General features: G+C 36.5%; 1 protein-coding gene across 1 annotated transcript; it reads right to left on the reverse strand.

Moving 5' to 3' along the window:
- Window positions 1-9,855: 9,855 nt before the first annotated feature.
- Window positions 9,856-10,425, reverse strand: LOC120215125. Its single transcript, XM_039212890.1, has one exon. It carries the CDS (start codon window positions 10,423-10,425, stop codon window positions 9,856-9,858), a length of 570 nt encoding a protein of 189 aa, XP_039068821.1.
- Between the last annotated feature and the right edge of the window lie 236 nt (window positions 10,426-10,661).

Below are 10,661 nucleotides of genomic sequence, written 5' to 3' on the forward strand. Positions count from 1 at the left end.
ATCATGACATTTTCATTACATTGCCTTGTTATTATTACTGCCTCACTAAGTCGATGGCTTAGCGTGTGAGTGTTTCACACGTAGGATCCGAGAAAATAGACGAGACAGGTGAAGCAACTTGACAGCATTACTCCTGCAACCACCAGATCAGAAGCAACTTAATCAGTAGGTCATTTTCTTATGTAAATGGCAGTTGGCATGTAATTAAAGGGTTAAGTTGTGTATGCTCTGAACATTTTGATAAACTTATGTTACAATATGTATATTATTGTATTTTCTTAATATAAGTTCAAATATTTTGCTATTATTGGTTAAGAGTCGTGTTTTAAAAGTTAATGTAATATCTCTGACTCCTATCCGGGTCGGGTACGGGTTGGGGGTGTTACATGGATTGGTTATATCGTTATTACGGTGATGTCGATTGTAGATTGAAAAGAGTGACATTGAGAAGTTCTGAAGGAATAGAAGTTATTGTATTTAGTGAAAGATGGAATCCATTAGCAAGTGTGATTTTAGTGATGACTGCAAAGAAGTTACTGCTACAGGGATGTCAAGGGTTTATTGTTAATGTACTGGATGTTAGAACCAAGGAGAAAGGGATTGAAGAGATTCTTATAGTCAGAGAGTTTCTCGATGTATTTCCTGCAAAGTTGCCAGGTTTACCTCCTGACAGAGAGGTAGAATTCCAGATTGAGATAATACCAGGAACAACGCCCATTGCAATGGCACCATACAGAATGGCTCCCAAGGAATTACAAGAATTAAAGATTCAATTAAAGGAGTTATTGGACAAAGGGTTTATTAGACCAAGTGTATCACCTTGGGGAGCTCCAGTTCTATTTGTTAAGAAGAAAGATGGATCAATGCGTCTTTGTATTGATTACAGACAACTCAATAAAGTGACCATCAAGAACAAGTATTCACTTCCCCGAATCGATGATTTATTTGATCAATTAAAGGAAGCTTCAGTGTTCTCAAAAATTGATCTACGTTCGGGTTATCATCAATTAAAGATTCAAGAAAAAGGCATTTCAAAAACGGCATTTAGAACAAGATATGGTCACTATGAGTTTATAGTGATGCCGTTTGGAGTTACGAATACACCAGCTGTTTTTATGGATTTGATGAACAGAATTTTCCAACAATATTTAGATCAGTTTGATGTGGTGTTTATTGATGATATTTTAATATATTCAAAGTCAGAAGAAGAGCATAGTTCACACTTACAGATTGTTTTACAGACTTTACAAGACAGGAAGCTTTATGCTAAATTTTCTAAATGTGAATTCTGGTTGAATGAAGTAGCATTCCTTGGACATGTAATTTCTGCAGAAGGAGTTCGAGTGGATCCCCAAAAGATTAAAGCTATTCTGGAGTGGAAAGTTCCAAAGAATGTATCGGAAGTTAGAAGTTTTCTGGGGTTAGTTGGTTATTATCGAAGGTTTGTTAAAAACTTTTCGATTATAGCATTACCTATGACTAAACTGTTGAAAAAGAAAGTAAAATTTGTTTGGACTCAAGAATGTCAAGAGAGTTTTGAAAAGTTAAAGAAGATTCTTACAGAAGCTCCAGTGTTAGTTCAACCCGAGTCTGGAAAGAACTTTAAAGTGTATAGTGATGCGTCTCATAGTGGTTTGGGATGTGTATTAATGCAAGAAGGCAAAGTGGTAGCCTATGATTTGAGACAACTAAAATCGCACGAGAAAAATTATCCAACACACTGCCTAGAGATAGCGGCAGTAGTGTTTGCTTTAAAGATATGGCGTCACTACTTGTATGGTGAAAAGTGCTACTTGTATACGGATCACAAGAGCTTAAAATATTTGATGACTCAGAAAGAGTTGAATTTAAGACAAAGAAGATGGGTGGAATTTCTCAAGGATTATGATGTGGTGATTGATTTTCATCCTGGAAAGGCAAATGTGGTAGCTAATGCCTTGAGTCGAAAGATGTTTGCAGCTTTACGAACTCATGATGCTAGATTATCGTTAAGAGAAGATGGTGAAATTTTTGCAGAATTGACAGTTAAGCCCGTTTGGCTAAATCGAATTAAAGAATTGCAAGTTAAAGATGAAAAGTGTTTAAAGAGGATACAACAGATAAAGAATGGAGAGGGTACTGATTATGAGATTAAGTCTGATGAGAACTTGTATTATCAAGAAAGATTAGTAATTCCGGATGATGATGAATTAAAGAATGATTTGTTAACGGAAGCTCATTGTAGTCCATTGACAATGCATCCGGGAGGGAACAAAATGTATATGGATCTTAAGAGTCGATATTGGTGGCCGGGAATAAAGAAAGACATTTTGGAATTTGTATCAAAGTGTTTGACTTGTCAACAAGTCAAAGCTGAACATCAAGTTCTGTCAGGATTGTTACAACCAATTTCAATTCCTCAATGGAAATGGGAAAACATAACGATGGATTTTGTGACGGGTTTGCCTTTAACTCTGAACAAAAAGGATTCAATCTGGGTAATCGTGGATAGATTGACTAAGTCAGCCCATTTTATTCCAGTACGAACTGATTTCTCCATGGATAGGTATGCTGAATTGTATATTAGAGAGATTATACGGTTGCATGGTGTACTTATTTCCATAGTTTCTGATCGAGATCCTAGATTCACATCACGATTTTGGAAGTCATTACATAGAGCATTGGGAACTCGGTTAAACTTCAGTACATCATTTCATCCTCAAACCGATGGTCAATCCGAGCAAACTATTCAAATTCTGGAGGATATGCTAAGAGCTTGTGTCATTGAATTCAAAGGATCGTGGGAAAGGTATTTACCACTTGCTGAATTTGCATACAACAATAGTTATTAGTCAAGCATCAAAATGGCTCCCTATGAAGCTTTTTACGGAAGAAGATGTCGTACGCCCTTGAACTGGTATGAACTTAAGGATCGAGAAGTTATTGGTCCTGAGTTGATTAAGAATACGGAAGAGAAAGTTCAAGTAATTCATAATAATCTGAAAGCTGCAGCTGATAGACAGAAATCGTATGCTGATTTAAAAAGGAAAGAAATTGAATTTCAAGTCGGAGATAAAGTGTTCTTGAAAGTGTCTCCGTGGAAGAAAGTATTGAGGTTTGGACGTAAAGGAAAGTTGAGTCCTCGGTTCATTGGACCTTATGAGATTACTAAGAGGGTGGGATCAGTAGCATATCAACTAGTTTTACCACCTGAAATGGAAAAGATACACAATGTTTTTCATGTCTCAATGCTTAGGAAATATAGATCTGATCCATCTCACATTGTGACTCCTGAAGAAATTGAAGTCCGACCAGATTTAACTTATGAGGAAGAAACTATTCAAATATTAGCTCACAAAGTTAAACAACTAAGGAACAAGATTATTCCATCGGTTAAGGTCTTGTGGAGGAATCACAAAGTAGAGGAAGCAACATGGGAACGTGAAGAGGACATGAGGATTAAGTACCCCTACCTCTTTGCATAATGAAAATTCGAGGATGAATTTTCTTAAGGGGGGAGAGTTGTAACATCCTCAATACTGGGGTTAGTGACTAAATTGGAAAGTTTTAGATTTTGGTGATTAAAATAGAATGAATGAATAGTATAAAGATTTATATGTAAATGATTGTGTAGGATTGAATTGAAAGGAAGAAGGAATGGAAGGGCAAAAGAGTCATTTGTAAGGAAAATTAATTAAAGAAGGGATAAGGATATATATATGAGTACAAATGGGATGAAAAGAAGAGAACACCAAAGCCTTCCAGAGTTATCTTCTTCTTCTTTCTTCCTTGTACGTGTGAACCAAAGCAAAGGCAAGATTTCTGATTATTGAGTTTCTTGTTAAATTTAATATTGGGTTTTGATTATTAGATGATAACTAAGCTTAAGGAAAGCTTAAGTTATCTTAACATCAAAGGATGATTGAGTTAGGAGAGATTTAAGATTTGAAGTTCTTAAATGAAATCTTGGAATAGAGTTCATAACTAGAATTGAAAGTTATATTTGACTTGTCATCAATCTAGTTAAGATATACGAAGTGTTAAAAACGGAATTCAAACATGTTGGATTATTGATGTAATTCTTGAATTTCATATGAATGATAGGATTTGAAGGTTAAAGATGAAATAAATGAGTATAAATTGGTTTAAGGATGTGTACTAGAGTTAAGAATGAAAAAGGGGATTAAACATGAAGGATTTAATCCAAAATGAATGAATTTTCGGGTTCAAAAAGAGGTTCTGGGCAGAGTGCATCGATGCACATTCATAGTGCATCGATGCATCAAGGTTAAAACCCATAAATTGTTTGAATGTGCACCGATGCATTGGTAATGCATCGGTGCACTCTTTTAAAATAAAGACATCGAATGCAATTCGTGCATCGATGTATAAGTAGTGCATCGATGCATCCCATTAATAGTGAAACATCGAATGCAATTGGTGCATCGATGCATAAGGAGTGCATCGATGTATCCCAGCAATAATACTACATAGAATACCTTTTATGCACCGATGCATCAGTAGTGCATCGATGCATACCTTCATTAAAAGATAAAATTGACTTTTCTCTTAGTCTAAAGAGTGAATCATTAGAGTATATTAGTTATAATACTGATATAGATCCATGTGCGATTATGTAGATACTAAAAGTAAGCTTATTCTGGAACGATCAAAGGATTAGAATCGAATCAAAGCAAAGCTAAGCTGAGTGCATACTATATGTATATTATAATGGAATAAGACTTGTGATAAGTCTAATCCCTATGTTTATTTTTATAATACAGTAGTTGTGAACATGCATACATGATAATTATTGTGATACATGCATAAGATATATATATGTTCATGTGATATGATATGTGATATGATATGTGATATGGCCTGTGATATGAGAACATGATATGAAGTGATATGAGATACATGATCACAAGAGAAATGATATGAGTACATGAACATATGAAATATAAGAATAATGCCCATAGTATACGATATGAGAATTATAGGTGTAATTGGCATGCCAAGAGTCGAGGGTATAATAGTCCTTCGGGATGTATGAGTCATACGGGATGAATACTGACTTAAGGTTCGGTGCCCCATGAGGGAATAGATACGAGCTGTGGTGACAGCATTAGTGCACAACCTCAATGCACTCACATACCTCTAATCTCAATAATATACATGGGCTATGCAATTGAAATACCGATTTACAGTGAAAGTGATACAAGAAGGTAAGTTTCGTATGTGCATTATATGTTATCGTGCGATAGATACATGCATATTGAAATGTCATGATCACTTTGTAAGTATGAACATTCATAAGTTTATTGTTGCATATTCATTTATTGCCTCACTAAGTCTATGACTTAGCGTGTAAGTGATTTACACGTAGGTATCAAGAATCAGGAAAAGTGGAAATAGAAGTAGCACATACATCAATACTACTAAGAGATCAGATCAGAAGTAATTGACAAAGTATGTACTTGGTTATGTATAGAGTGTTGGCATGTAATAAGTGTTAATTAGGAATACTCTGATCGATTTTGTATTTTATGGTCTTATGTAAATTAAAGTATTTCGTTTTAATGAAAGTTTTAAAAATTCCCGGGATTTTCTATAAGAGTCAAGGTTTTGAAAAGTCAATGTGACACCTCAGACTTGTATTCGGGTCGGATATGAGTTAAGGGTGTTGCACCAGTTACATCCCTAGGCAGAGCAAAATACTTTGTCTCATTTATTGATGACTACTCTAGGAGATGTTAGGTGTACCCTATTAAGAAGAAGTCAGATGTGTTTTTAACTTTCAAAAACTTCAAAGCGTGGGTGGAACTTGATTCTGGAAATAAGATCAAGTGTTTCAGAACAGATAATGGAGGAGAATACACAAGCAAAGAATTTGATGACTTTTGCAGGAAAGAAGGCATCAAAAGACAGTTCACAGTGGCGAACACTCCTCAACAAAATGGAGTAGCAGAGCGGATGAACAGAACCTTGTTAGAAAGAATAAAAGCAATGTTGAGGGATGCAAGCCTAGAAAAAACATTCTGGGCAGAAGCAATCAATACCTTCTATTATTTAGTGAATCAAGCTCCATCAACTGCAATAGAGCTGAAGACACCAATGGAGATGTGGACTGGTAAACCATCTGATTATTCAAACCTCCATGTATTTGGAAGTATAGTTTACGTGATGTACAACTCCCAAGAAATTTCAAAGTTGGATCCAAAATCCAGGAAATGCAAATTCTTGGGGTATGCTGATGGAGTAAAGGGGTATCGCTTGTGGGATCCCACTGCCCATAAAGTGATCATCAACAGAGATGTTATCTTTTTAGAAGATAAACTACAAAGAAAAGAAGATGATGATAACGCTGAAAAGTCAAAGACTACTCAGATACATGTGAAAAAGAGTTTGAACAAGGAGATTCCTCTGAAGCAGAACTAGCACATGATGAACAAGAACCAAAGAGTTCTGAAGCTCCAACAACTCGTCAATCAGATCGTGTGAGAAGACGTCCCAATTGACACTCAGATTATGTTATAGAAGGTAATATTGCATACTGCCTTTTAACAGAGGACGGTGAGCCATCAACATACTAGGAGGCAATAAACAACTCAGATGCTTCACTGTGGATAATGGCGATGCAAGAAGAAATTGAAGCCCTTCATAAAAATAATACATGGGACCTTGTGCCACTACCACAAGGAAGGAAACCAATTGGTAACAAATGGATCTTCAAAATCAAGCGAAATGGTGATGATCAAGTTGAGAGGTATTGTGCAAGACTGGTGGTCAAAGGATATGCTCAAAAAGAAGGTATTGATTTCAATGAAATAATTTCTCCTGTGGTTCGACTAACAACAGTTCGAGTAGTTTTGACAATGTGTGCTACATTGGACTTACATCTAGAGCATATAGATGTTAAAACAGCTTTTCTTCATGGAAATCTTGAAGAAGAAATTTATATGCTCCAGCCTGAAGGTTTTGAAGAAAAAGAAAAGAAGAACTTGGTTTGCAGGTTGAACAAATCTCTGTATGGTCTAAAGCAGGCGTCGAGGTGTTGGTATAAGAGATTTGATTCTTTCATTATGTGCCTTGGATACAACAGACTTAATGTAAACCCTTGTGCTTATTTCAAGAGGTCTGGTGATAACAATTTTGTTATATTGTTGTTGTATGTGGATGACATGTTGGTTGCAAGACCCAACAAAGATCATATTGACGAATTGAAGGCACAACTGGCTAGGGAATTTGAAATGAAGGACTTGGTATCATCAAACAAGATTATAGGGATGCAAATTCACCGAGACAGGAGTAATAGGAAGATTTGGCTTTCACAAAAGAATTACTTAAAGATCTTGTCACGATTCAGCATGCAAGATTGTAAGCCAATTTCTACCCCTCTTCCTATTAACTTCAAATTATCCTCTAGTATGAGTCCTAGCAGTGAAGAAGAGAGGATGGAGATGTCTCGAGTACCGTATGCATCGGCAGTGGGAAGTTTAATGTTCGCTATGATATGCACAATACCAGACATTGCACAAGCAGTGGGAGTGGTTAGTTGGTACATGGCGAATCCAGGAAAAGAGCATTGGAATACAGTAAAGAGGATCCTTAGATACATCAAAGGGACCTCAAATGTTGCATTATGTTACGGAGGATCAAACTTACTTATAAATGGGTATGTCGATTCTGACTACGCAGGGGATTTGGATAAAAGCAAATCTACTACAGGATATGTGTTCAAAGTTGCTGGTGGAGCTGTAAGCTGGGTTTCAAAATTGCAGTCAGTTGTGGCTACATCCACAACAGAAGCATAATATGTAGCAGTTACACAAGCCAGTAAAAAAACAATTTGGTTGAAAATGCTATTGGAGGAGCTTGGGCACAATCAAGAGTATGTCTCTCTGTTTTGTGACAGTCAAAGCGCCTTGCATCTAGCAAGGAATCCAACATTTCATTCAAGGACAAAGCACATACGAGTTCAATACCATTTCATTCGTGAAAAGGTGGAAGAATGGACGGTAGATATGCAGAAGATCCATACCAAAGACAACATAGCAGATTTCATGACGAAGACGATAAATGCCGATAAATTTACTTGGTGTCGATCCTCCTGTGGCTTGTCAGAGACGTAAGCAACATGAAGGTACAAGGTAGAAAGAATGGTGTGAAGATATGATTGTTCCAATCAAATCTTCAAGTGGGAGATTGATGAAAAGTCAAGATAAGTGGCCAAATTGATGGCCAAACTATTTGGTGTAAATTGTTGAAAAAAATTGTTAGGCACCGAAAGTTTGGATTGAAAAACAATTCCACCTAAAATGTTGAAAATGTGGATGGTAAAACTATGCAATTTGTCATTGTACTTTAGGGTATTTATAATATTAGTCCTTAAGCTTCAACTATAAATGCCCTAGCTCATTTAGCTTCAAAACCATCCCAAAGCATTCTAGCTTTCTTCCAATACTAGAGAGAATTTAGAGAGTTTCTTGAGAGTTGTTTTCTCCTTTTTATCAAGAGAGAATTATCATTGTTTTCTCCTCGGTAGATCGAGAGAGGTTGTAATTCCTATTTTTCTCATAGTGAAATTCTTCTACCGTTGCATGTGGTTTTTTACCCTATATTATTTAGGGGTTTTCCACGTAAATTTTGTGTCTCTTTTATCTTCAATTTTTATTTTCTCAAATTATCAGTTGCATTTTTGCTCTATCCGATAGCCGTCTTCCGCAACAAAAACTTTGTTAGTTGGAGCTTGCGAAATATTTTGGCTTTAAAAAGAGAGGTTGTTGTAATCTGCGATATTATGGTGCAAAGGATAACTTCGATAAGGGAAATTTGGGCTGGAATACGCAGCAGTGGTGATAAAGTGGATTGGCACAAGCTCATTTGGTTCTCGCCGCATGTTCCCAAGCATGCAGTGATAGCTTGGATGGCTATTCTCAATCGGCTAGCAACAAGGGATAGATTGCTGAAAATGGAGTTGGCGGGAAATGATCGCTGCGTACTTTACTTTGTAATGGGACTATCGAAACTCGAGACCACCTCTTTTATGAATATCCATTTTCAGTTGGCATTTGGACAAGAATTCTTAAATTATGTGGCCAAGAAAGAACTACTCGATCATGGACTCACAAGCTAACTTGGGCAGTAAATTCTCTTACGGGTAAGTCTCTCCATGTTATTACTCTTAAATTAGCTTGGAGTGCATTCTTTTATCTTGTTTGCGAGGAAAGTAATCGAAGAATTTTTCGTAGTTTTGCGATAGGAGCCAATGTGATTTTTAATTCGATCAAGGAAATTGTTAGATTCAAGTTGTATAGGAAAAGTACAAAAAAAGGTTAGCTTTGAAAATTCTAAACTTTGTATAGAGTGGGGTCTTTTTGATTGAGCATCAATTTTTGTGAGCACGCTCTTGTTTGTTGTAGTGGTTTGTTGCTTCTTGGATATAATACAGTCGATTTATCTAAAAAAAACATATGATTCAACTTATCTTTTAAAACTGTGTGCTTAGTCAAAATATGAAGAAAAAAAAAAGACGGGTGTACATTTTTTCTTCTTTTTGCTAGAACTTTTCCTTCACTTTCCTTTGAGAACAACATTGCTTTATACAAAACTTGAGTCAAAATGATACTTGAAAATTTAAATAGATATTATCTTGTAATCATTCTGATTATTAAGAAAAAATACGTGGGCAAAGCCAAACAAATTTATGTCTTCCGAAACACAATACTTTGCAGCAAATGTAGTTCAAGGCCTATAAGCAAATAAATACATGTGATGTGCAAGATCATCATAAGAAACTAGAAAAGGCTGAAAATTTAGTAAATCAAGACAAAAAATTACCACAAGAGCTAAGGAACTTCATTTTGATCTACATCATGCACCGGCCTTTAGAGTTCCACTACCATCATCAACAGGCTTAGTTTCACCATTAAAGTCCCCATGCCCTGGCATTTTGAACCCAATGGGATCATCATTACCAGGCATTCGAAATCGTACATAATCCCCATTCTCAGGTATTCTCAATTCCGGATATCCATTCCTAGGAATTCTAAATTCAGCAGGCTCACCATGTTCACTTACTCTGAACTCCCTTGGATCTCCATTTCCAGGCATTTTGAAATCTAACCCTTTGTTGCTTTCACCATGGTCACCCGGATTAAACCTCCCGTCGGTCGACCCGAACTCGGTATCACCTTCTCTGGGACGTAAATTGATGTGCCTTTGCTTACCCTTGGAGGGTTTCCTTTGACTCATGTGTCGACTACAAAATCTTCCGAGGAAGCAAGATATAGCCGATGCAGCAATGATTACCGCCACCACTATGAAAACTGCCACGAAAGATCCACCCGAAGGATTCGAACGAGATGTCGGCGGCGCTTGATATGCCGCACTGCTCGGGTAGACAACAGCCGGTTGCTGCTGCTGCTGTGTTTGAGTGGACATTCTTTGATTTTGGCAAAGGGATGCTTTTGGGGTACAAATAACACTCTCGAAATGAAGAACAATATTTGTGTGTGACAAGTGGGTTATGTATAAATCTGTATTAGTTGTTGAAACTTGTACGATTTGGTTATCTTTACAATTCAATACAGGAAGGAAGAACTTGCTTTATTAAAGAGACAACTAAAGGCATATATTCTCTTTGTTCTTTTAATAATATGGTGATGAATTAAGAAGAA

This window comes from Hibiscus syriacus, unplaced genomic scaffold (assembly GCF_006381635.1).
Source record: "Hibiscus syriacus cultivar Baekdansim isolate YM2019G1 unplaced genomic scaffold, ASM638163v2 tig00110114_pilon, whole genome shotgun sequence".
In the NCBI taxonomy this organism is placed as follows: Eukaryota; Viridiplantae; Streptophyta; class Magnoliopsida; order Malvales; family Malvaceae; genus Hibiscus; species Hibiscus syriacus.